This window comes from Euwallacea fornicatus, chromosome 21 (assembly GCF_040115645.1).
Source record: "Euwallacea fornicatus isolate EFF26 chromosome 21, ASM4011564v1, whole genome shotgun sequence".
Taxonomy (NCBI): Eukaryota; Metazoa; Arthropoda; class Insecta; order Coleoptera; family Curculionidae; genus Euwallacea; species Euwallacea fornicatus.
This window is the reverse complement of record NC_089561.1, coordinates 2,976,046-3,003,725: the sequence shown is the minus strand read 5'-3', so window position 1 is coordinate 3,003,725 and position 27,680 is coordinate 2,976,046. Positions and strand designations below refer to the sequence as shown.

The 27,680-nt window shown below is 33.4% G+C and overlaps 1 protein-coding gene and 2 long non-coding RNA genes across 4 annotated transcripts; 2 read left to right on the top strand and 1 right to left on the bottom strand.

Annotated features, from left to right (window-relative positions):
• The first annotated feature begins 1,710 nt into the window (after window positions 1–1,710).
• LOC136345730 (lipase 3-like) lies at window positions 1,711–5,613 on the top strand. Its single transcript, XM_066294276.1, has 6 exons — window positions 1,711–1,939; window positions 2,704–2,896; window positions 3,306–3,493; window positions 3,552–3,725; window positions 4,991–5,237; window positions 5,292–5,613. The coding sequence occupies exons 1-6, from the start codon at window positions 1,802–1,804 to the stop codon at window positions 5,585–5,587; spliced, it is 1,236 nt and encodes a 411-aa protein (XP_066150373.1). The 5' UTR covers window positions 1,711–1,801; the 3' UTR covers window positions 5,588–5,613.
• Window positions 5,614–7,106: 1,493 nt separating this feature from the next.
• On the bottom strand, window positions 7,107–18,942 carry LOC136346005 (uncharacterized). 2 transcript variants are annotated; one of them, XR_010733244.1, is made up of 4 exons: window positions 18,821–18,942; window positions 11,460–11,644; window positions 10,968–11,328; window positions 7,107–10,740 (listed from the first exon to the last, which is right to left on the bottom strand). It is a non-coding gene; the product is annotated as an uncharacterized lncRNA (long non-coding RNA). The 2 variants fall into 2 exon arrangements; XR_010733245.1 differs by having other exon boundaries at window positions 11,099–11,328.
• On the top strand, window positions 17,884–19,218 carry LOC136346003 (uncharacterized). Its single transcript, XR_010733242.1, has 2 exons — window positions 17,884–18,089; window positions 18,876–19,218. It is a non-coding gene; the product is annotated as an uncharacterized lncRNA (long non-coding RNA).
• Window positions 19,219–27,680: the final 8,462 nt, after the last annotated feature.

Sequence of the window (27,680 nt, the reverse complement as noted above, 5' to 3'; positions counted from 1 at the left end):
AAAAAACAGTAAAAAAGATCTAAACAAAGTTTTTGTTATTGAAGCTAAAATTCAATGGGCCTGATAACAAATTCATAACAATAAGATATAGCTGTCAAAGATTAATTCGTATAAATTAAAAAAAAAACATCTCGGATTGCACTTGACCTCTAGTTCTTTTTGTACCTCGAACACATGCGAAGTACATACAGGTACTTATTTGACAATTTTTCTTTATATTTCAAAACTACCAAAAAAATATATATATATTTAAAAATACTAAAACTGTTTTTTCTATATTACTTTTATCGACCACAATTTGATCGTTTCAGTACGTCTAATCCCGTAGTGCTAAAAAGCTACTTTAATGTAAATATTTAATTAATAAAAAGTACTTGAAATTCATATAATTATGCACTTTCATCAAGAACTAACCTGGATCAACCAAAAAAACCAACTTGAACTAATCAGAAGAATTAACCTAGACTAACCAGAAAAATAATTCGTAGTATAATAATACGGATTATTCAGAATTTATCAATTGTGGCCTTAGGATTATGTATTTTTGTACGACTATGTTCAGTATTCCTTTTAATTCGTTCAATTAGAGCCGTTATGTAAAGAAGAACTTATCTACACGGCCGCCCAAAAAAAAAAAAACATATTAATTGAACAGTACGAAACCAAAAACTCTACCCAATACCGGCCTTATGATGAAGTGAGGTAAGACAACGGCCACGGCGGTAAATCAGGAAGGGCGGCGGACTTTCTTGACCGGCGGTTTATTTTCAGTACAGCGAAGGCGGGAATTAAAAATTTCCCTCGGTAAGTCTGGCCCTGCCTCTACCCATCACACATAAAAATTAGTTTCCAGAAGGTATGCCTACCTATAGATTTTAAAACTTTTCTAAAACACTCAACTTGCCCAAAAAGGTGTAAAATTAGAAAAACTTTAAAGCTAATAAGAAAATGGACGATGGTTAAAAAAATTCCTTCTCCTAGGAGTGGGAAAGGGAGGAGCGGGGGGTGCGGGGGGGGGGGGGGCAAAATCACATTCTGATATAACATCTTTGTGGTCTGTGTAAGACTCAAATTGTCCGCACAGGTCACTTTTCTCATGATTATAGGAACATCAAAATCCAGAAAATTTTATGCAAATCATTAGACCTCCTGTCCAAACTCCGTAATAATAAGTCCAGCTAAGAAATTCTCATACTATTTCTAGATTGCTAATCACCATTTCTCGTGTTTCCTTCAAGTTTTTTCATACATGATGAGTCAAAAGATATGGGTCCAATTACTTGTGGTTTAATCTTGACTCTACTTACTTGGAAAGAGGCCTCTTAGGAAACTTTGTTTATTAGGAAGCTTTTATAGAAGATGACCTTCCTTTTATAATTGGAGTCCAGATGGATCTTCTTGGGAAGGATGATATAATGGTCATTATCCCCGGAGATTTTGATATGTGTCAAATTGAGAATTTTGGTTTTTTGAAATGGTTTTTCCATGATCTGAAATTGCTTTTTACCGCTAATAAACATCATCTTTATCTACAATCATGTCATCAAAATCACATAGGAGAATGAAATTTATGCTAAATATTTTGTATTCCATCCAATCCTTCAAACTTTACTTTAAAATGTAATTCAAGTATCGGATACATATCAATTACCTTATCAAATCTTGAGAACTTATCCGGTTTTCTAGTACGAATATTGTCACTATAAAAGCTTGGCGCCTTTGTATTGCTTACGAATCTGGTCAGCTTTCTTGAGAGTACCTCCTGTAGGGTACTGCAAAAAGTGACAAATAGGGTTCGAAGATGAGAGTGGTTCTTGTGTTCTTCACATGTGCTCTGGCGGGTGCCTTAGGTGCTGCCATCCAACCCAATAGTGATGACGTTATGCTAGAGATACTGAGAGAAATTGAAAAGTTGGGAGAGGAAGGCAATTATACTGTAGTATGTATCGATGGTAGATTAATATTGGGTGTAACATATCTCCATGGAGATATTTGAGGAGGTAATAGTACTCTGCAACAAAGTAAATAAATGCTAGTGGACTCATTATTAAAAACGCACCATTTTGGATATACGGGCTGGCAAAGTTTTGTTTTTTCTCATATTTGTGTTTTTCTAACGTATATATTGAGTTGAATTTTTTAAATTTCATACATCTATTTTCTTTAAGACCCTCTACATCAAAATTTCAAAAGTATCGAGAACAACCGGGTGTTATGTTTTTAAAGTCATTTACTAGTTAATGCTTTGAATAAGTTTTTTAGAACGTCCTTTATAAATTCTGATGCAAAATTAAAATTTTTTCATCAATTTTTTAGCTTTTCGGTATCTTGTGATAATTTCGTATCTTTCACCGTTTTTGTAGAATTTGCAAAAATATTTATCAATGCAAATTAAGAATGTAAAGAAAGTAAGGGAAAAAAATAATCATTTGGCTCAGTTATCAACTACTTGAAACAATTCGCAACATTTTATCAAATTCTTTAAAATAAAAATAAATCTAAACGAAAACAAAATTACAACAACTGTTAAAAATGCCCTTTAAACATTTTGAAATTTTGCCTCCCTGTATATTGAAAATTATACAATCTTGACCACGGGCCTATTAGTAATTTTTATTATTGTTCGGAGAGCCATCCTTCCCTCAAATGTCTCCATGCTGATGTGTTACATCTTGTACACATAGAGTTTAATTTTTTTTATAGGAAAATTTAATTGCCTCTAATGGATATCCAGTGGAAACCCATAAAGTAACAACTTCCGATGGTTACATTCTCACCCTTCACAGGATTCCCTCTGGCACAACCGGAGCAAGTCTTGGGAAAGTTGCTTATTTACAGCATGGAATTCTGGCATCTTCAGCTGATTGGTGCATTATGGGCGCTGGGAAGAGTTTAGGTATGAAAATTCCCCTAAAACTAAGGATATTTCTTCTCAACATTTATGGAAGTTTGGTGCTAAAACCGCGAAGAAATTATAGGAGATTTAGTCAGCCTCAAAATTAGTCTTTCGCATTGTTTGTATCTTCGGTTTGGGAGTTTTTTTCTTATTCTATTGTAGCCAGGGCCGGCTGTGGCAAATCTGACAACCTGCGTGCTTGCCCTCCCTCCTAAAAAAGGCCGGTACTGATAGCAACAGCAATATTTACACATCTCTATCAGGAAATTATTGTACACTTGAAAATTAAAATTTTTAAAGGATGAATAAGCATATAAATGACATTAATCGATATGGAGATTTTATCAAAGTATTGTTAATATTAGAAAATACTGGAAGATAATCCAAAAGTTGATATTTTAAATTTTAGCATTTATACTTGCCGATGAGGGCTACGATGTGTGGATGGGAAATGTGAGGGGAAATTCCTGGAGCCGGGAACATGTCTCCCTTACCACGGACACCGATGCCTACTGGAAATTTTCTTTCCATGAAATTGGAACCATCGATCTTCCTGCCATAATCGATTACATCTTGGACCAAACTGGTGTATCTTCGGTAATTCAGTTAATAATTAATGTTTACGAAGCATTACCAAAAGGCTTTCAATTTTCAGATATACTATGCTGGTCACTCTCAAGGAACCACAATTTACTATGTTATGACCTCAACTTTCCCCGAATACAATGAGAAAGTGAAGGTTTCAATAAACCTCGCTCCGATTAGTTTCATGAACCACATGACCAGCCCTCTCCTCAAGATCATGTCATTTTGGACTGGAACTTTGGAAGTAAGTTGTATCTCTTTCATGACCTAGATATACAGGGTGTTTCAAACTCGATGCCCATGTACTTATTTTCTAGAAATGGAAAATAACGTGAAAAATTTGAACCATGGGTTTTCAATGGAGCTAAATGACCTCCATTTCGAGTTGAAGAAGTTCATTTTTCTAATTTCTTAGTAACGAATAATGACGTCATCAATTATGTTTTTCCCAGAATAACACTAAAATTCAGACAAAATTATATGGACTCCATGTTTCTAACAACTTTTGTTAAAGATATTTTTTCTTATGTGTTACAATTTAAAAGTTAAAAGCAAGAACCTTCAAGGAATTATTAAAAATATATATTTAATTTTACAAGAACTAATAAAACAACAATAAGTTAGTTTTACAAACCTAAATAATACAAAGACACAAAACAATTATTATATTTAATGTAATATATTTTCAATATAACCACTCGTTTTTGCAAAGCACATTTGAAATCTTCGCTTAGCTTCCATCTTAGTAGCTTTCCTTAATATTTCTTGCTATATTTCATTGTAAACAGTTCTTTTTTTTCTCATTTAAGTACTCCAAATTCCTTAAAGGACTTTTATAAACTTTATTTTTTACAAATCCCCACAAGGAAAAGTTTATGGAGGTTAAGTCAGGGAATTTTCCTGGCCACTGTACGGGAATTTTAACAAAAGATCTAGAGGACAAGGAAGAACATTAACATTGCGATTTTAATGCATCAATATGTGGCCGTGCATTATCTTGCTGGAAAAGTTTGTTTTCAATACGTTGAACGTATGGTATAGCAATTAGTTCTAACACTTCCTTACGTAACGCACGGCGTTATACTATGTAAAATAAGATCAGTTCTAATATCATACTATTACAATTAAATAACTACTAATTTTGGTAGAATTTGATGTATTATTCCTAGGTGTTACAATTTTTATCATAAGCAAGAAAATTTTGCGACGTTTCTAAGACGTTTTTTACTATAACTTTTAAACAATAACACATGAGAAAAAAATTCACTAACAAAAGTTGTATGGAAAAATAGAATTAATATAATTTTGTCGAAATTTGGGTGTTTTCCTGAGAAAAATATCAGTGTTGTTTTTACATTTTAGAAATGAATTTCTTAAGATCAAAATGGAGGTCATCCATCCTCATTAAAGGCCCATAGTTAAAATGTTTCATATGACTATCTGTTTCCATAGAAGAGGTATAGGGGTGTTGAGTTTGACACTGTACAATACCCAAATCTGTTGTTCCAGGCCCTGACTTCCCTTATTGGAATCAACGAATTTTTCCCCAACTCCGACTTCATAAAATACGTAATCGGAGATGCACTATGTGCAGAAGACTCAGTGACTCAATTCCTATGCACCAATACCTTGTTTGCTCTATGTGGATTTAGCAGGGCTCAGATGAATACGACTCTCTTGCCTAAGATCACGAAATATACTCCTGCTGGAGCCTCGACTAAACAGCTATTGCATTATGGCCAAGAAATCAAATCTGGTACTTACTATCAACAATCTATCTTTATTAACTAATTTCCTGTTCGTTTCGCAGGTTATTTCCGGGAATACGACTACGGAATAATCTCGAACATGAAAGTTTATGGCTCGGTAACACCCCCCCGTTATGATTTAACTCAAATCACAACCCCTACGTACCTCTTCTATAGCAAAAACGATTGGCTGTCTGCAGAGACTGATGTAATTAAATTGTGTAAATCCATGGGAGATGCTTGTGCAGGAAAAATCCTGATGAGCGATTTCAGTTTTAACCACCTGGATTACACTTTCGGAATCGATGCTCCCAGCTTGGTTTATAACAAAATTATAGGAATATTTGCCAGGTATTGAATTAATAAATAAATGTTCGTTCATGACCACTTACTTATGAATAAATATTCAGTTTGTTGATTGAACTTAAATAAGGATCGCACAGCATCAGAGGCAATAATGAGAGATCTGCAGGAAATAAAATCTCAATTAAGTTGCGCATGTTGTCATGACAACCGCCCCCCCCCTTCCTACCTTCCTCCCTCCCTGCCCCTCCCTTATCGTCCATAACATTTTGTATCGGCGAAGCCTCCAGAGGCCCAAAAAAGATAATTGACGGACAACAAATTAGACTTGCGCCCCTCGCCTGAGGTCTGGGGCGTAAACGGGTCCCTTAGGGAATAATGGCTATCATTAAACACTCACATAGTAATACGCCATCTTTAAATCTGCTTGTTCAAGATTATAGGACCCCAATTAAGATATTTAGGTTCGATATGTTACGCTATTAAGCATCCAATGGTACCTCAAAAATTTCGAACTCTTCTGAAAAACTGTCTTTTGCCAGTTTTCGAAGTTGCCGAACTGCCGATACCTGGGGAACTCGTACAACAGTGGTCTTGGAAAAATATCCCAAATTAATCGCCTCAATGCGCTCTATATATAAACCTGCATAAACGCTGTTGCACCATCACGTTAGTACCTATTTTTACGATTTTGAAGGAAATCTAAAGGGTTTAAATCAGGGCTTCAATGAGGCCGTAGATGTTCACTCAAATGCATCCAGGTTGAAAATTTATGTTGAAGAGCTCACAAAAATGTCTAGGAGCAGTCGCGCAGCAGGGGCGCTATTTTTACACCAATCAAAAATATCAAACTTTAAGCTTCGATATCTCGGGAACAGGTGCAGCAATTGCTTATTCATGTTAAAAGGGCACAATTACCCAGTCATCATGTATCAATTATTGTTGCTTTTCAATGAAAGTGATAAAAACGGTTGCTGGAAAGTTTTTATATACGCGAGTAAATAAAGGTAGTGGGGAAAATTGAGCTTTGGCGAAAATTATTGTTTTCCTGAAACATGTCGAGCCTTTAATACCCACCGCCCACGAAAATTTTTAAGATTTATTCCATAAAAACAAGTTCAATGTTAATTTTAGATACTCAAGGTTCATATTCTGTATTTTCGTTGTTTTAAAAACCTTAATGATATTACTTTTGCTTTTCCGTAAATTCTTTGCTTTTAGCTTCTCATTTCCATGAAGCACAGGTATGGCATTGGTACAATTTTGCCCCGATTTAAACTTCTTTGTATCTTCTCTAGTTCTCGAGATCTTAACGGTGAGGATTGAATTTAAGATGGCCTATATAGCCCGATTTGAAAAGGGCAGCTATTTAAATAAAGCGGCTCTGTCTATTTAATTAGAGCCACTCAGCTCATTACCACTCTATGATAGTTTTAGATTTTTTTTATTCTACATTTTTTTTAGACGTATAAGGAAAGGTTGGGAAAATTGATAGTATCAAAGCTTTATTTTTATTTCAATTTTCAACAGTTTTTAACATATATTTTAGCTCATCAGGTAATTCACGACAATATATTAATATTATATATACATCTAAAATATATGTACATGTGATATTATGAAAAACTACAGTATTTTATAAATGGACTCTATCGAGTCCTTAAGGTCTCTATATCGGACGTTGGTTTGGATATTTTTCTTGCTTTTGTGCTCTTGATAGAACTGCTTCCATTGCTTTTACTGATAGATTTTCAAGAAAACTTATTAAACTAGGAAAACATTCTGCTTTTGCTACTGGTGCCAGAATTTTCGAAATCCCTCTGACTCGAAAAACGATATCTTGCTCTCCTCAAATATACACCGAGTCTCACTTTTTTGAAGCTTCTTCGAAGTCGTCCATATTTTTCTTCTTTTGGACCCCTTCATTAGGCGTTGAACCATCGCTGATTTTCAAAATTTTCGGTCCTTTGTCTTCAGAAGAGCAGTGCGAGTGGTCAATTTTGGGAAGTGTAATGTTCGTTGAACAGAATTAAAAGGTTGTTTTTGGAGAATAACGATAAAATGAAAGAGAGGTCTATATCCTAACGTAGATTTCATTGCTGCACCTGCTCTTGTTTCCACTTGATCCATGTGAGGCACAGAATTCTGGAAGCTGCAATGCAGCGTTTATGATTAGCTAGAATGGGTACTTGAATACCATAATTTTATTATTTATGCTGCCCATCTTAAAACCGCGAAGACCAATTTTAAATACAAATTTCGAACTACAAATAGTGTTTTGTATGTAGGACATTTCTCCATCCAGCAAATGGTATTATGCGATCAATTTGGAAAGTGTAGGATGAAATGGAATCAGCCTAAAGTTCTAACCAAATATGAGGCGTTCCTCGTTTGCGAGAAACTCTGCGTAGTAAATCATCGAAGATTTCGTGAAAAAATGACAAAAATACTTTTTTCGTAATATCCGTTTTAATTAATACTTAACACCATCAGGCCAGTAGTTCTTCCACTTTTAGTGTAGAAGTTACGAAAGTAGGCACCAAAGTGAACCATCATTATCCCACTTGCATTTCTCAAATAACCCAGCCGATTTCAATTCTCACAAGGATATTATGCCAAACAAAATTAGACCAAACATTCAATGATTAATGCAGTTTGAAAAAATATTTTTAATTCGAAAACACCGCAACTCAGACAAGTGATGGTAATTGATAACATGCCAAGAAAAATAACGGCGTCCCGTTGGCGCCGCAGTTTTAACATCTAATCCAGTCGGTTTAATGCGGATAATCCAATGTAGAGCCAGACTTTTAATACCAGATTGCATTGGGTGCCGCCATATAAAGTTTCCTTATAACCGACATTTACTGGTTTATAATATGAAATTGAGGTGCATACAAAAAGAGCATGTGCTCCAATTCAGGTTGAGGATCCAGGCAGTTAGCACAGCGTACTTATTTTTTCAAGATAATGGAAAATGTATCCAAGAGTTTTCTCCTGAAACATGAATTGCCGGAGATCAAATTCATTCACCATTACTAGTAATTTTTGTCAAGAATTTCCATCCGTGGGGTTAAATTATACAGGGCGACTTATTGGGAATAGAACATGGCAACTCCAAAATATAACAATTGGAACCTACATACCTTATATGAATGTCACTGGTTCAGAATTACAGGATGTTAAAGGTTAAAGTTTTAATTTAACATTCTTTAGTAACTTTTTGTGTTTGCATAGCATCAACACCAAAATTGGTATACGTAGGTTTCGTAAGATGCCAAGTAAGAATTTTGATTTAATTTTTACGTAGCCCCTGGAGGACTTAGTTACAACCCAACGATTCGGTATACTTGGTCATATTTTTTTATGAGTATAACTAAGGTCGAATTTTACTCAATATGATGAAAGAGCATCTATTTTTTCTCAAAAAAAGGTATTCTCGTTTAATCTCGATATCTCTATTCGCTTACGAGATTTTTACCCATAAGCTAATTTGAGTCAATATTTGTCGATGTGAACGCTGATGTCACTTACGGAAAATGTCATAAAAATGTATTAAAATTTTTTTAAGTTTCTTTTCACTTGTTTCTTTTGAGATCAATACTACCGTTCTCTAATGAATAAATGGCCGATATGGTAGGTTTTTGTGAAGATAATCGGATAGTTGTTTGGCAGTATAGTATAATCGAAATATACGTAGGTAAACCCTAAAATCCTTCTAACTAGTCTTTACCATTCTTCACTGTTAAGGCGCTTAATTCAAACCATTAATCTTCGTATGAATTAAACTGCCATTGGTATCGTATTATATGTAGTATATTGATTGACTCGAGACGCTACGTGTACGTGACAACAAACATGGACAGTCCATTTCTGGGACGCTGCGTGTTTTGTTAATGCGTATCTACACATATTCGGCAGGTAATTTATTTTGGATTCGAACCTGGGTGATGGGTAAAGTAAAAACAATGTTGTTTTCAAAATGTGCTGGTTTGCAAAAACACAAACGATTAAAAATCCATATATTCGCAAGAGTCCTCTAAAAAGCTTCAATTTACCTTGTTAATTGATCATTGACTTGTAGTTTTTGAATGAAACACATTTTTTCTGATGTTCTTTATTACGTTAATGTATCTAGCAATTAAACTATGTGGCATCTAATGAAGAACGACATTTTCGTTGGTAATCGCACCAAAAAATCGCAAAAAAAAAGTATCAAAGTAACCCTATATCTGAGAAACTAGAAGAGATTGTGCCGTGCGGTTTGTCAGGGTTTGATTTGAGATGTTTTCGAAACCCCAAGCGTATGGGTTAAGTTGTCGTTGCTCAGAATTTGAAAAGTGGCGAAAAATGCGTACTTCCCCTCTTTGAATATTTTCGGAAAAAAATTTAAATGTGTGCTGTTTATCAGTTTATCAGTTTAATGGATTGACATGTGTCCTATATTGATCGCTGATATCACCATCAAGGTCCTAGGGATTTGAACAGGTGGTTTTTTCGAATTTCGACAGCAAAAAAATCGCAAAAAAAGATATCAAACTGATCCCGTATCACAGAAATTAAAAGAGATTAGCTTTTTATCCATAAGAAATTGAAATTTCCTAATCATTTAGATAGTTTTAAGTAAATTTTGTATCACCATTATTTCAACAACTATGTATTTCGTTAGTCAAGAAACTCTTCGCAGGTTACCTTATACCGGGAAATGCAAATGCAATAAATTATTTTAAATTTCTCTGTATGTGCGCTTCCAATTAGCAGTTCTAACACAGATTACCACATATTCAATATTGTACAATAAGTACCACTCTTACGCAGCAACAACGAATTTTAGTATCTTGATAAACAAGTAACAGTTGGGTTCCTGAACGTGTGCAGATGATGGATGATTATTTAAATACTTGAGACGTGTTTTTCTTCATTTTTAAACTTAAATATTTATGCATCTGTTTGGCACTGGACTTGAAAAATACTAATAGTTATGTGCCGATGCCAAATTTCACGTACATATGTACTGCATTAACAAATTTGAGCTGTGAAAATATGCTGGACTTACGTCTTTTGGAGAAATTATTTTTAGATATTTTCAGCAATTTTCATTTTTTAAGCTGAAGAAATCTCTATGCACCTAAAAAGGATTCCCACTGCTTTTGAGACGTCCAGGATGTAATATGTCATAATGGAGATAGGTCAAGGGGTAATAGTATTCTGCAAAATAATAAATAAATTTTAGTAAACCCGTGGCTAAAAATGCACCATTTTCGATATAGAGAGTGTTTCACATTTTTCTCATATTTTGCGTTTTTCTCACGTACGCCTTGAGTTAAAAATTTCAAATTTCATACATCTACTTTCTGTAAAACCCTCTACAACGAAATGTCAATATTGTCGATAGCCATATACAGGGTGTTACGCTTTTTTAGGTCATATATTACCTCATGCTGTGTATCTTTTCTGAAACGCCCTGTATAAATTCTGACACAAAATTAAAATTCATTCTTCAACTGTTTAGCCTACTGGTCTCTTGTAGTGTTTTCCTATCTTTCACCATTTTTCCAAAACTTACTTGCCTATGGAAAGGTGGCGGGACTTTCATAGTCTGCGATATATTTGGAGCATAGAGGGTGATTAAAATTTTCGCCCAGTACTCCAGACCTGCTAAGTTCGATCTGGGATGGGATAATTTTAAGGAAATTCAGCAACTTTCATGTCTCAGTAAACAAATATTAATTTACTGAATGCAGTGTTACCATACGGGTTGGGATTCGGCAGGTGCTCTAAAAACGGCCATTAAACCTGAAAAAAGGAACAAGAATTTTTTATTTTATTTTTTTTAACCTCGACTTATATATCTCTGTTATTGTGTATTAGATAATTCACATAGAGAGCGAAATTTGAGTTTGTAGAACTATCCAATAAATACGAACCCCCATCACTTTCCACTGTATTGATCCACCGAGTACCAAATTTGAATAATTTCTTCCAGTATGATTAATTAGTTGAACTGCCTCTCTCCTTATCACCTACTTTTCATTTTGCTTTCAACCTTTAATTATTCAGAAAGTGCGTTAACTGATTAATAATCACCCATTCCATAAATACAGCTTTCCACCTTAAACAAATAAATAATTTAAAAGCTCCATGCTAATTTCGTTCAAGAGTTCAGGGCAAGAATAGAATAATCAATACTTGAACAAGAGGTTGAGCATATTGTTACCCTTTGTTGGTTGTTGTTGGAGCCATAATACAACCTAATTACTGAATCCATTTATGCACAAGAACGTTGTTATCAATTTATTTAATAAAATGCATGAATTACTTAAGGTTACTTAATAATAAGTAACATTTCATTTACAACTGCCATTGAACGAAATTTGAATGAAAAATGAGTCAGTATGAAGGTCTTTTCAGGATTCTTGCATAAGTCTCTTTTTTGCACATTTTTTTTCGTACTTTGAACGTTTTGAAAAGTTTGCTGATTTCTCTATTAATCCATTTAAAAGTGAATGATATAAAGCGATATGAGAATTTCGAAAACCATAAGAGATACATATGTAGATCGGGTGTAAAATATGTGATTTTATAGCATTTCGTAAAGCATGAAAAGTGTTGAACGTAAAAATTCCAGTCGTACTCACATAGATCTAAAAAAAATGTCCATGTGAACTTATATAAATGTAAATAAAATCAAATATTCACGTTATCTCAAATATCGCTAACATGAAAAGAGATATCTTATTTCAAGAAATGATACATACAATGTCTGTTTATTGCGGACCTTTCGCTTCATTTAACCGCCATTGTCTCTCTTATCATTTCCGAGATCTTTACATTTCAGCATCCTTGGATCCACTGTATATTTAATTTGGGCTGCGACAAGGGCGAAAAAGGAAGCAGGCGCACTTTCACACCCGCAAAGAATGATTTTGCAGTCGCTCTGTCACAAAATAGAAGTTTTTTTTATCTATTTGTTTTATATATTAAGTTTGCTCATTTTTGAGAACCAAACGTGATTTCTTACTTGATTTCTTCAATAATCTGCTTTAATGTTTTGTTTATCAGCTATTTATAGTCAATATTTAATTCTCTATCTATCTTTAATAATCAACTGCAACTGGTAAAATGACCGCAAAACAGATTTTTAAGATGGGCATACGATCGATTTATCCCTATCCATGCCAAACATACAGGGTAAGTTTTTTTCGATGATTAGTGAAGGGATTTCAAACATTGGCGTAGCTACGAAGTCGGTTAAATAAGGAAAAATTTGCACTTTTAAGGGACCAATTTAAAGTTACTTTCAGGTTTCTTGAAAAAGTTCCTGTTTAGACATTATTTAGCAAAAACCAAATTTTGGTGCTTTCTTTTGATTGATTTAGCCGTGTAATTATTGGTTCTAGAGAAATTATGCGAGATAATTTTGCCTTGAAAAAGATGGACTAACCAGTTTTTTTTATAGCTGTTATTGTTTAAATATGGCACAAACTTACTTTTTTTTAATGCAAAGCATAGGAGATTACCATTTATTTAAAAAGGTATTTTTCCGAGCTTTAAAATACCGCCAATGGGTACAGCGTTATTTTTCAAAATGGCGGACTTACACCCTTTTTTTAAACCGATATTACTGTTTCAACATAGTTGGTCGTAATATCATTCATATTGATTTATTATTTGTTTGCCACTGACAACTCACATCGTTTAAGCTACATATGACCTCAAGTTTTAAATTACGTTGATAAAACATTTTTTAAATCGAGAATTTATTATGTGGGCATAAGTTTTTGAAATGAATTTTTTTAAATCTGGAAAAGCGGGATATTTTCGAGTATTATATTCGACGTAACTTAAACATTGTTCGAGCTGCAAATCAATATTTTAAATACTTTTTAAACGATGTAAGCTGTCAGTGTCAAAAAAATAATAAATCAATATGCACGATTTCATAGACAATTACCTTAAAATTGCAATAATCGATTAAAAAACGGCTGTAAGCCCGCCATTTTGAGAAATAATTGTCTTGTCATTGATATCATTTTAAAGCTACAAAATTACCTTTTTAAATAAGTCATGAGCTTTTACGCTTTGCATAAAAAAGACTAATTTATGTCACATCTCAAAGCTGTCAGAAAAATCTGTTTAGCCTGTCTATTTCAGGGCAATTTTTTTTGCCATATTTGTATTTAAACAATTTCTCTGAAACCAATGAAACAAGACTTATCGATTAAAAGGAATCGAAAAAACAATGGTTTTGATTAAATACCTAATAAGTCAGACTATTTTGAAGAACCAAAAGTGGCTTTAAATTGGTCCTCTGAAACTGCAATTCTATCTCCATTTAATCGATTCGCAACTCTGCTAGTTTTCGAGATCGCTTCATTAATCGATCAAAAAAAATTGTATAACTACGTATACATTTACGCTCAATATCTTGCTTTATCTATCTGTAGTAATCAACTCAAAACCCGTTGAACGGCTGCAAATATCAATTTTGTAATGTTATTATTAACTTCATATTTATTGTACCTAATTCTGGATAAACACTAAAAGCTCAAAATTTATCCAATTTGAATTGTCAATATGTGCGACAGGAAAATAGATTAGGGCAGGAAATCAAGCATCAAAATCGGGATAGGAAGTAGAGCACAGTAACGTCATAAATACTTATCTCATTGAAAATAAAGCAATTAAACTTAATTTTGATTAAAAATATATAAATATCTTCCTGGAATTTCCAAAAAAAATAATTTCAAGGTGAAAGTTCGTCAATTTCTAACGGTTTGATCGATCGCAGCAAGAGTAAACAAAATCCGCTGCATTCACGACTTGAAGCATTCAAGTTCGCACTTTACGATACCTACGTTGTGACCCAGATTTTCAGTATTTTTTTAATAGATTGATGCTACGACGCAGTTGCAGGATGCAAAATACCCAAACACGGTTAATGGTTTGTTTAATGCCCCTTTGGCAAACCGCCAACTGCGAAGAGAAACTGAAAACAAACAGGGATGCAAAAATCAATACCTGACGACACAGAACTCCCGAAAGGCCCTAACTGGCCCTGCCGCGTTCCCTTTTGCTGGGGGTGAGGGCGAGGATTGACGTCACAGACTGTGCCTTTGGTGTGGCCTCGGTGACGTCACGAAAGGACGAGGATTACTCAGACACGGAAGCTAAAGAAGGAATTTCATGTCTATGGATTTTGACGAGGGTGTGGCACTAGCTTGTTGAAACTACGTCATATTTATATTGTAAATGGTGCACATTGTTATCTTAGCAGGATCAATATCCAGTTTAAACCGCCGCCAACGAATATCTTAATTTATTGGCCGCCTTATACGAAACTGATATCGATTCAAGTGTCCAATTATCGGTAATAAAGATGCTCAATAAATTTCAATTATGGCTTTAAATTTAGTAACCAACGACAGTTTTGTTTTGTGTAGATTGAATTTCTGCGTAACCAAAGAAGAAAAATTGCCATTTGACCCTCGACGAGGGTGGAACTAAATTCCTCTTTAATCAAGATCGCATCAACTATTATATCACTGTGGCAGCTACCAAACCATTTCTCTTCACGCTTGAGATGCGATATTTATGTCTCAATCAAAATTTTATGTGTTACATGTTAAATACATAAAAATGATGAACGCAAGTTTCAGACACTTTAAACAAAACGTTTTGCGAACGAAAAGTGAACAATCATACCAACTGAATTAATGGGGATTTTTAGCATTTTAGTAGATTGGTAATAGTCGAAAATCCTCAAAATTCTCCATGTTAAGAAGAAGCAAACCTAAACTTGCTGTAGTCACTAAAGTAGCATATCCGTAATTCCCCCGCAAGGCGAAGCTTTTCTAATGAAATTCAAATAATATATAAGACGATAGTCTGAGAAGTACCCGAGCTAACACTTGAAGAAAAAAATCTTGGAAAAACTTACATCATAATTCCAATCAATGAATACTTTTAAAAACTTTTTTGGATTATCAGAACTAAAACACATAAGTACATGAAATTGTCAAATATCGCTCCGGAGCAGTAAATGCAGTTAGAGCAGCTAGAGCATCAGATCGTGCATCGAGTTTTGAGTAGGTTTCAGACACTTTAAACAGAGCCTTTTCTAGATATCTAAAATTAACCCAACCACGAACTCAACTTTCTAAAGATACCTCGATATATAACAAGAAATTAAGCGAAACTATCGCCTCAATTGATTTGCGAAATTGTCTGCAATAAAGCTAGCAATAGTTTTGATTTAATGACCGAAGAATAAACCTACATATCTATTCATCTACCAAAAAAATCATGGCAAAATTATTAACTATTGTAAAATGCAATAAATTGGCAAATCTATGTGCTCCATGCTTCGTGAAATCCAATTAGTTGTATTGTTAATCAAGACAATTTTCTGTTGTAGATCGATGAATTCACACATTATAAAAATGGTAAAAAATATACATTTCTGTAGGACCTTAACCATGCAGAATATTTTCATACCATTATCTTTGAATGTGCATTTTTTCTCGTAATTTTATATACGAGCTCTCTGCTGCAGTCGCCAGTATTAATCAATATTTACACTAATAACCCTGTGACCCTGTACTTATAACTCGTGGTGTCAACATTTCCAGTAAATGACCTATCTAATCTCTTGCATGAAACTACATGGTAATCTAGTGTATTTATAGGATTAGGAGCTTTTAATATATCCTAAGAGTCAATTCCAAGCAGTGGAAAACTCCACCCTTATTTAGAGGTGTTCTAAAGGCAAATCGATATTTCCCATTTAGCCTAGACGTATGCCATTGATATCACATTGATATCGTATGATTGGTATCGTAGCATGGTATATGATGATTGCCGACGCAGATATGATATGGAAAAATATTAAATGTCACTCAGTAAGTTTGCTGTATAGAACACAATTATCATGTGATGTTACGATACATCAATAGAAGATATGTTTACATTAGATCACGTACTAATATAACAGAAGGTTTGCGTTGTTGATGTACTTGTTTATTGCAATATTATACTTACTATAATATTTAAATAGGTAAATTGACTCTTAATGTTGATCACGATTTTCAAAAGAAAATATAGGGTCCCAGTTTGCAAAATGTTTAACATTTCAGGTGCGGCTGATTGAATAATTTTAGTATATGCACTAACATTTTAATCGAAAAGTGAAAGGGTTTTTGGTATTCAAATTACAACTTGTAATGACTGATATCCTCCCCTGCCCGTGGCGATGCGAACTGGCACTTATCCACCATTGCTCCTTTTTTGACATTTTTACTCTCCCTATTTAAATCATTATCAATTAATAATTTTCTAATTCCGAAAAGGATTATTTTAGCAATTTTCTAGATCTCTAATTGCATTTGAAAATTGTCAAAATTGAACCGTTTAAACGGGAGATTTTGGGCCATCTAAATCTACTGCAATCGATGTTCTCCTTTTTCACTTGAGCTTAAATTTTTATACTCGTCTACATAAGCTAAGAAAGCAACTCTTAACGCACGAGCGTGAAATGTCGTAGCGCACATTTCACGCTTGCGCTCGCAAAGATAGTTGCCTAAAAATCTTCAGAAATTTCTTACGAGTTATGTACCGTATTTTTCTCATGATGATGATTCATAAACAAAAAATAATAAAAAAGTCTACTTGCCAAAGACCCCAATATGGGTTATCGCAACAGAAATGCTCCCCACTTGATATCCGAGATTATTTCACTGAATCCTGAGAAAAGTCATTTTTTGTAATCCAGATAAATACATTTCATCAATTTTGAGAAATGTTTCCACATAGTAATATCCCACGGAATTTTTTACATTTGAAAAATATTCCGATTTCAAAAAGACTTTTCGAGGCGTCTGTATTAACCTTAATAATGTTTTTGGTTTCCTAGAGAATTTTGAGCACCTAAAGATGTTTTTTTACCTTAATTTTTTTAATATTGTTTGAGGAGCCTTGCGATTGCTACATAGTCATTCGATTTTGAGGGATACTTTTCAAGTTCAATGTGTTTTTATGTTTTTGAGGATCTTTGACATTCACGTGCTTTTCGATCTTTTGCGAACTGTATTTTTTTGTTTTACTTGGTGGGGGATCTAAAGTACGTATTTTTTGAGGTTTTTCAGCAGTATGAAATTTCCAAATTCTACTTAGGATTCTCTAGGGATTTTTAATATTTAAATGCTCTGGTACCGGGCGAAAATATGAGTTAAATTTTTACACGAATTAAATTTACACACCTTAGGTGATTAATATTGATCTAAAAAGAAAAAATTTCGCAATTTTACCAATATACATATAGGCTCGCACTATTACACGCCTGTCTGCAAATGCACCATATTAAAAGCGTTCCATGCGATTTCTTGCATAATACATAGCATGCGGAACCCGAGCGTATTTCGCTTGAAAAAATTGCCTCACTTCTTCACCCTACCACCAAAATCATAGGTATAAAATGGTATTGGGCCTATGATGATTCAGTACACCACTCTCAGACCAGCAAGTGTTCAGTAACATCAACCAACAAAATGAAAACTTTGGTGAGTTGAAGCAATTAATAGTGATTTTTACCTATAACTGTATTTTCAAAATAGTAAGATCTCAATATCTAGCAAGAAACATGCAATTATCTGGGTTAATGTCCAGTTGGTGCATGCCCGCATCCGACGTCTTTACTCAGCACCTTATTGGTCGATAACTGCTGGCATCAGTAGTGTCACAACGTGGGCAATAGCAAACTGGACCTAATTTTTATCGACTGTGTGGCGTCTTAATGCTAGTTATTTCAAGCAAATTCACATGAGCTTTAGATACAACAAAAACAGTTATTTCAAATTTCATAACGTGACCATCTGGTACTTTGCAAGGCGTCGCCATCCTATATTGCTTTGTACGCAATTAAAAGCACAAATGAATAAAAATGTAAATTACTTTTTTATACTGACATCAATTTGATGGACACACCTTCAGCGGCTGTTGCACCCTACACTTGAGGCAAATCAGGAGAAAACAACGTGAAATGATAAAATTAACTTCAGTCATGCTTTCTCTGATAGTCTGCGGTTTAGTTTAGAAAGCACAGTCGTAGTTAAGTAATTTTATTTTTAAATTTGTCTAATTGCGAATTTCAAATCATTTGGAAATAATGAATTTTGGAGACTTAAACACGTGTCAAGTGTACAAAAATATCGCGCAAACTCTAAGAGATAAACGTAGAACGTTTATAAACATAAGACTTGAGCTGTGGAAATTTACAAAATAAAATGCTCACCTAAAGCTTAACTCGTTCATTGCGGCCAGCTCAGCTCAATTTGACGTATTTTCAGGTTGTCCTCTTCGCCCTCGTGGTCATCGCCATTGCCCACCCAGGAGGATACGGAGGTGGCGATGGAGGAAAAGCCACCGAGGTGATCCATGGCGGTCCCGTGGTCACTGGAGTTTTCAAAAGTGCTGGTCTGGGACAATTTAACAACTACGCCCCTAAAATTGATGGCCCCCTCGTCACCAGAGGCATCGGCCCTCACGTTGGAGGTGGCGATGGCAAGAAATGGTAAACGGCCACCGAAAACTTAAAGTTGACTCGTTAAACGCAGAATACTTCGCTTTTTAGTTTAAGTTCCTTCTTGTTGTGATGATCTTAGGTTTAATAAATTATTTCTTTATGTTTAATTGTTGTTTGCTTTATCTTTTTGAATAGTACAAAACCTTCACGTGTTCAACAAATTCGCCTCAAAACAAATCGGTTATTATTTTCCAAATTAATACATCAATCAGGTGCATAATACCATTGTAAAGCTATTAACGATAATAAACTGAGCTAGAATTATATGAGAATTTCACAATAATTTCCATCATGGAAATTTCCATTGCATGATTGAGTTAAATACGATACGCAGGCACGTATAAGTTATTAATTTGAAACTAGATTATTGGATAATTATAGATATGCAAACAACACTCATTACAGTAAGAAAGGTCATTGGTAATATCTAACATCAGTGAATCTATATTTAAGACCGCACTTAATGGGAAATAGGGGAAGATAGGGAAATCTTCGAGGAGGAAGATCAAATCCGTTTTACGGTGAAGTTGAGGAGAAAACTTCTCGAAGGGCGAACTTTCTTTCTGTTGGCAAGTTAACTACGAGCTGAATTAATCACTGAAATATGCTCTTAGCAAATACCGTTATCCGCACATTCATAGTCATGGCTCCCTTAGGATGGACGTAATTTTTTTACTTAATCTCCACATTCTTGAAATATACATACTGAGATATTTGAAATGCTTAGAATTCTTAAAACACAAAGCAACTTGAAACTAGTGTCAATAAACCACACTGATTCAATGAAAAGTTATTGAGAGATTAAAAATAGAGAAAAATCTAAGTAAAATTAAACTTAAATTTTGAGATATTGTAGAAGATAATCTCGGGAGTTCTGTTAGATTAGTGTCATCGGTTCGAAAAAACGGAAATTTCAAGCGACTACGTGTTACATTTAAGTATTTAGTCTATACAGACGTAACGTATTGCCCATCCTTCCCCTAATCCAATGGAAAATTCCCAACCCAGCGAAGCTTCAAAAGCGTCCAATTATAGAGAGGAATATACAGTGCGATATTAGCTAATGCTAAGCTGATTGAATTGCACATTTATTACAACACAGCCCACTTCTGACTTGTGACAGCCAGCTGTACTATTTTTAGTTGCTGCCTGGTTTAAGACGTCTGATGGAAATTTCCACTGTATATTAATCAGTGCTGGTTATTTTAATAGGTTGGAGGTTGGTGGTACTGCACGTACATCGAAGTGCTTACATACAATACTCCTGATATCTGCAAGATTACATTGTTGTTATACTAGAACGATACGTGGGCTTAAGTATACGAACACTTCCAGCAAAAATTGTAGAATGTGCAAAAACTTAATACCATCCATCGAAAAACCAATTTGTTGGGTGATGAGTAATGGTAGTGCGACTAAAACATTCACGACCGAAAATAGACTCGCATTACTCACTGTGTGCACACAACAAACGCACCCTGTATCATTACCAATAATGGTCATTTTGATGGAACTTAAATGGAAATTGATTGGCATTTTGCCAATTTTAGAGAAATGAGTGATCTGCCATCGTCATTGACTAACGTAGGTACCACTATAATTAGTACCTCAACCCGAATTTTAAGTGGTCAGCACACTAGTTCATGTGCTTACAAATTAACGGTATAACTGGTAAATAAATAAGTACACGTAAATGTTAACACCAAACTACATAAACCTCAACAAAATCAGATTTGTTTATAATGCTATAATGGAATTACTAGGGCAATCCTTACGATTGCACAATACTTCGATTAAATTATGGTTCATCCGTAACTTGTTATAAAGTGTTTTTATACTGTATGAATATTTGATGCGTAGTCATGTAATTGCGTAATTTTTATGTTCCTCGAATCGAATTCCTCACATGTATGTAATTTTCCAGATTTATAATATTGAAAGCAAAAGCGTAAATAATTTTCTATTATGCAGGGTGTCCCGACAATACATGTCAAAACTGATATCGTGAGATTGTTTGGGTCAATACATTAAGATTTAGCACAAAAATTATTTGAAAAAAACTTCTGGTTTAGACGCTACTGACGAATAAAAGATTCTGAAAGAAAAACATGTTTTTTGCTATATTTGAAGAATTCTTGAATGCATTTCAATGAAACCTATTGTGTATTTATTCATTACTACAGGAATTATTTTCATGTAATATTGATGTCTATTCGTAACATGTAAGTGGTCAGTTTTTAGCAATCTTCGCACAAAAATAACCAGAAATTTTCACTGGGAGCTTTTTTTATGATAAATTAGCCCTTTCTCCACCTTTTTTATCTCCTGGAAATTTTTCATGCGGTTAACATTTCACATCTGATTTTTTTTTCTCATACAGAATACTAATTTGCCATACCTGCGATAGTTTTGATATTCGTAGGTGTGAACATTGACGTCACTGATGAAAAATGTATCAAATTTTTTAAAAGTTTTTTTCAGTTGTTTTCAATCAATAAATTTATATGTATTTATGCATACACAATCGGGAAATTTATGATTCTTCCACCTAGAATAATTCCAAGAAATTACGATAAAATCGAAACAATTTAAATTTATTTAAATTTCATTGTAGAAAATAAAAACTATTCTTCATGTTCCAAATATAGTGATTAAAAAAACTCTCTATGATAAAACTCAAGTAAATTTAAGTTGGTTAAATTTTATTCCATTTATTTTTCATTTGTTTCAGGTGGATTAATAATTGCTCTCTTGATTGTAAATAGTCCTTCTTAGTCCTGGTGAAAAGAGAAACACGATTTTTTTGAATTATACATCCTATATATCTTTATCCTACAACTCTTGAAAAAGAGTCAATGTATAGATCATTAACGTGATCTTGTCGCAAACTTTGAGGGTAGACTTCTTTCAAAAAATTATGAATAGAATCTAAATAATATTCGGAAACATCTCATTTCCATAACACAGTTTGTAAAAGTTTGAAATTCATTTCAGTTTTTCTTATTAATTACTACCAAAACTCCTTTACCCAAGATTTGTTGCTTGGTACTTCGCATTAATTTAAAAAATGTAATTATTGGTAAAATGAGCACATCGAGAATTGCGTTTCACACAATATACTTTTTTACACAATTTTTTTTTAACTCAGATAACCTTATTTTATGTTTTTTCATCATTCTATTCTTAACAAATAATCAAACTATATGTTGTAATCGTATGTTATTATTCAGCGGTTTTAGAAGCGCTATTAAAGTAATGCGGAAAGAAATTAAAGCTTCTATGAAGATCTATTGTAAAATGAATTTTTTCTAGGACTTTCAGAGCCAATAGCACAGTTTCCAGATGCATGTTGATATGAAAATTTTGTCATAATTTTAGTGTATTAATTTCGAAACGACATGTATTGCATATAGCTAAACAATTAATCAGTAACACCTGCAAATGTCTATTTTAAAATTAGGATTATAAACTTGTATTAATGAAGCAGATCAAGGTGAGGAACACAATGAAATCATGATATTGCTGGAACTTCCGCTTTCGATAGATGATGATTTAGATATGAGAAAATACTTAGTTTGCGTTATGCCAATGCCGTAAATTAGCTTTCATTTAATCCTATTTTACGTTTATTATTCCGTGAAAGACCTAATCCTCGTTTGAGAAATTTTTCTGAGAATCGTCCCATAAGGAATTAGGTTTAATGATTCTATACAGAGTGGGTCTTATATAATAAATTAAACTGTCCTCATAAAGTTAGCAGATTTACGGTATGGTCGACGTAAAATAGTCCACTGCCACATATCTAAAACCGTAAGGTTAAAAAAAAAAGTTTGACATAAAAGTTATTCAGCTTTTCAGTAACTTTTTTGTATATTTTCGAAGTTACAGAGTGGTTTAGAAAAATTGTGGCGTGGCAAAAATAATTTTTTTTTGGAATACCCTATATTTTGTTACAGATACTAATACTGCTGGCAATTATAAATATTTTTTGTTATTGCAAAAACATGACATTTTTTTCTTTTTCGTTTTCTAGACAACCTTGTAACTTCGAGTACGTTAAAAAATAAAAATTGCTAACAAAATTGAATTAAGTTTTACATTAATATTTTTCCAAAATTTTATGGTTTTTGAGATAAGACAATGGTAATTCACATTGACCACCCTATACATTATCCTCAACAACCTCCTCAATTGACAATCTTTCTGCTCGAAAACGAGCAAATTGCAAATATGTATCTTTTCAGTTATTATTGGCATGCCATTGTTTAAAACTGCACGCAACATCATATTGAAAAACCTCATAAAACGAAACTAACATCATAAATTAAATAGTATTGCATGATTTTTCATAACAAGGTCAGACGTTGAGTTTATAACAAAGGATTATGTATCGATTTTCATATTGTTTATGGAAGACATTATTTCGTGGGAATAACAGGAATTTGAGGCAATTTTAATTAAGTGTTAATAACGTTGATATCAAGTTCACCCGTGTAAGATTTAATTTATAACGATAGACAATGAGTGATGTAGTATTAAATTTGCACTTTTGTGGTGAAAATATTTACTTTCGATTCTAAAAATTACCATAGTTATGTTAATTGCCAATTCTTCCTATTCCTGATGAGTAGAAAATGGTTTTTATTGATGTAAAAGTCATCAAACTTACAAGGTGCTCTTGCCCATTTGCGAAAAAGGAAAAACATGTACAACGCGATATCACACATGATATCAATGTTTTCCAGTTTGCGGTCAAATGAAATCTAATACTGTTCGTTGTTATTATCAACCTTATTTGAAATCATGTAATATTGGTTTGACGATCGATGAAATGTTTTACACCTTACGAACATTATTGATCGTTTAGTCCCTAAGGAACGCATAACATAAACGAAAAATCGCGACTCAGGTTCTCACTCTAACTAAACAAAGATCCCTTTCGAGTAGTGCTATACAAGAAACCAATACTCATGTAAAGAAACTATATATAAATATGACGCCATTTTGGCAGATAAAATCCGGATCAATTAAAATGCTCACTAAATCACTACCTCTGGACCTGAAGGGCCTCTTAAAGAAGAAACTTTTATTATTTTAATTCCACACCTTCAATCGAATCACCTCAGATTTTTCTAGCCCTTATAGGTCTTTTGGATCGACTACCACCATGGAATTAATTTTATTTAAAATACCCTGGAAATATGTAGGAGTATTTACTTTAGTTTTAAGTCGTTCCACTAGTGCCTCTTTTTTAAAATATTTAATCGTTCATTTCGTTGATAGTTGGCTATGTGTGTACCCTTACAAGAACGTCTGCAAATTTGGTTCCAACAAGACGGTACAATTCATGTCGCAGTACGTTAGCTACTGGAGAATATCTTCAAAATATTTTCGATGGGAAGTAATTCACAGCCGTTTAAATATTTTTTGCCTGTTAGTTCTGCTGACTTAATCCCTATAGATTATTTCTTCTGGGGTTGCTTAAAACATAAAGTCTGCCAGCACAGGCCCTTTCAAGAAGCTGATGATTTGGAGAGGATAATTTCGAGAAGAATGTCACGAGAATTATTCCAAATATAACAAGGAATGCGTTAACGAAATTTGGCAAAAGAAGGATTAAATGTTCCGAAAAAGAGGGTAAATATGTCGAAGCACTAATAGAGTGTCCAAAACTAAAATAAATAGTCCTATCTATTGTACAAATTAGTAACTGTTTATCTTTTCCTATTAGCACGATAAATGTTTGTTATGAATTAATAACGTATTTAAATTGTGCAATTGTTATGAAAATATATTAAGACAGAAACAGTTACGATGTTTCCAATAAACTAGAGATAAGTGTACCGTAACCGTTAAAAAAATATTTAGGAAGTTTCATATTTTTGAGAAAGCTGGTATCCCACTCCAAAAATTTGATGTCCGATTATCTAATTTTAGGTTTAAAACCATGCAGAACTTTCTATGCGGAATACATTTTTTCGTAAAACTAATAATAAAAACGTGTCCCATATAATTCCAACATAAGTAGATGCACTGCATAAACAAATAGGGCCACAATTGTCTGGTAAGCTTCGTCCCAATCAGAGCGAAAATTATATAGGATCAATCAAAACTCATTTCCTAGAATTGACCTCTCTTAAAAAAATCAACATATGTATTTTTCAAAATAATTTTTAACGAAATGCAGTACAGTGAGATTTGGAACAGTAGTAGTTGAAAACATCAATTTTTGTCTAATTTGAAATCGTACATTAAAAACACATTTATATCTATTAAATACAATATATTAATTCTATTCTTCTATATATTTCGATGGACTGAAAACTTTACCTTGAAGATGCATTCAATAGGAAAAAAATTCCAAAGGAAGTTTCCTGGTTTCGAGAATTTTTCATTAAATAAAAGAGTTCTGAATGAGCATTATTTAAAATTCTGATTATTCAAATAAACCTCAAGTTTATATTCTCCTTATCTTGAATGAAAACAATTTGCATTGTTCAGAAGGCCTTAAGTCACATGCAAATATGCCCAAACAAGCGTAAAACTTTTATGGGTTTCTATAGAAATGTACATATATTTACATATACATGTACTTCTATAGAAATCTAGAAATGACCTTAGTTACCAAACACTAGTAAAACCGATGAAAGTCTATCGAAAGGAACACGTTCTTCATATTTTTTCCATCTTTCTCCTCGATATTTAAGCCCACTTGTGTATGTGGTTTTTGACTGTAGATGTAATAAAAAAATACATTTATTTTTGCTTAATAATGTATTTAATACTATCTATTCGATTTTCTGCTAAACAAATTAAAATAGCGCTACAGTCAATAAACAGCTATAAAACATATTTGGTCAATAGAAACATAAAAAAATTTAAATAAACGATAAAAATAAATGCTCATAAATTCCGAACTAAAGCAATTTTGGCAAGAATTCGTGTTTACATTAAAACATTTCGTTCCAAATTCCAATATACTAAACAAAAAAATTTTCGTTACGTTGTATTTAAATCGGGATGTCCTGGAGGTGGGGTCTTCCTTACAATACTTCTAATTGAGTTCCTCCTGGAGTAAGTACTGTTGCTCCTTGATCTTGTAGACTGATGGGAAGCCCTCCTGGTCAAAGTCCTCTGAGAGAAATTGGACAATTCCGACTCCAAAGACATAGTAAGAACACTTTCTGAAGGTGAAGAACTTCTATTTTTCCTTTGGCCAGTTCTTTTGGCGTGCTTCATCGGTCGCTTCATCTTGAATATGTCCCAGTTCCTTTTAACTATCGGCATCATAAACGCCATCCTCGATGATCCAATAAAAGATATTTTTAAAACTTCGATATCGAGAACTTGCCGGTTGCTCTGATGGATCAGCACTAATTCACCACGGAAAATTTTTTGGAATGATTCGAGTTTTTGAGTGACTAATTTAGTAACCGTGGTCGGAAATGAAATAAATTAGAATGTGCCTGACAATAATCATAAGACACACAGTACTATCGTGATGTGATCGTCACACGTTTTGGCTATGAATGAATGAATAGTGATTGCTTTCGAGTTTGTATAGGTAAACAAACTCACAGTGAAGCAAAAAAGTTATTTATTTATGTTAACATATACTGTGTCTCAAAAAAAGCGAATAAATTGAATAAGTTCACATTATGTCAGTTTTCTTAATGTGGTGCAGAAAATAGTTAAATAATTTATATTCTGAAATTAGGAAATTTTGAGAAAAATTCAATTTTGTAAGTCCTATTTCCACAATTTGAAACCTAGTTATATGTACGTATGTATATACTGAAACTCAGTAGATAGTGCATTTGGGGAACCTTGAAAATGCAGTTTCAATCAGTTGAAACAGGTTTAAGAAACTTAACTTAAAAATACAGATTCACGCATTGCAATTCCCAGCAAATAGAATGTTTTCAAAGTAAGAAAAAAGCATAAAAATATAAATAAAAATAACCAAAGACTGTGAGCGCAAAATCAAAAACATACCAACTTATGTATCATCAACAAAAAATGTCTTTCAATGTTTACATATCAATCAACTGAATTTGTACTGCATTTTTTTTCAAAAGCATACTTATCTTTCTTAAAAATTGATCGATAGATTTTAAATCACGATATATTTTGGGTTATCACTGACGTCGGCATCATTTAAAAAATAAACAAACGTTAAGAAATAATATTTTTTGTCTTATTTAATGTTGCTTCCGAAATAAAAAAAAAATAGTTAACGAGGGGGAACAGAGGTCAGTTTATAACAACGGTATGTATACACTGTGTTCGATAGAGATAAAAAGTTTTCAATGAGAACTATATGGGGTCATTTTGAAATTATATAATCGTGTTTATACTCATTCAATGTCCTATAATTTTCGAAATATCGACCAAGGGAGCAAAAAAGGGAGTGCAGAGTAAATGGGGCAACTAAATGCATTAGAAATGAAAGGTCTAAGTTTGAAAATTTACTTGATTAATAGTAGTATTGTTTAACTTAGAACTAGCGCTATAAGTTTTGAAGTAATTAATACTTATTTAAATTTAATATCGCTTATTTCCTTGTTAT

What these genes read in the sequence shown, in the direction of transcription:
- LOC136345730 (XM_066294276.1), top strand. Translation starts at nt 1,802, where the DNA reads ATGAGAGTGGTTCTTGTGTTCTTCACATGTGCTCTGGCGGGTGCCTTA. An exon ending in GGGCGCTGGGAAGAGTTTAG is followed by an intron (nt 2,897 to 3,305) that starts GTATGAAAATTC and finishes TTTAAATTTTAG; the next exon opens with CATTTATACTTGCCGATGAG. An exon ending in ACCAAACTGGTGTATCTTCG is followed by an intron (nt 3,494 to 3,551) that starts GTAATTCAGTTA and finishes TTCAATTTTCAG; the next exon opens with ATATACTATGCTGGTCACTC.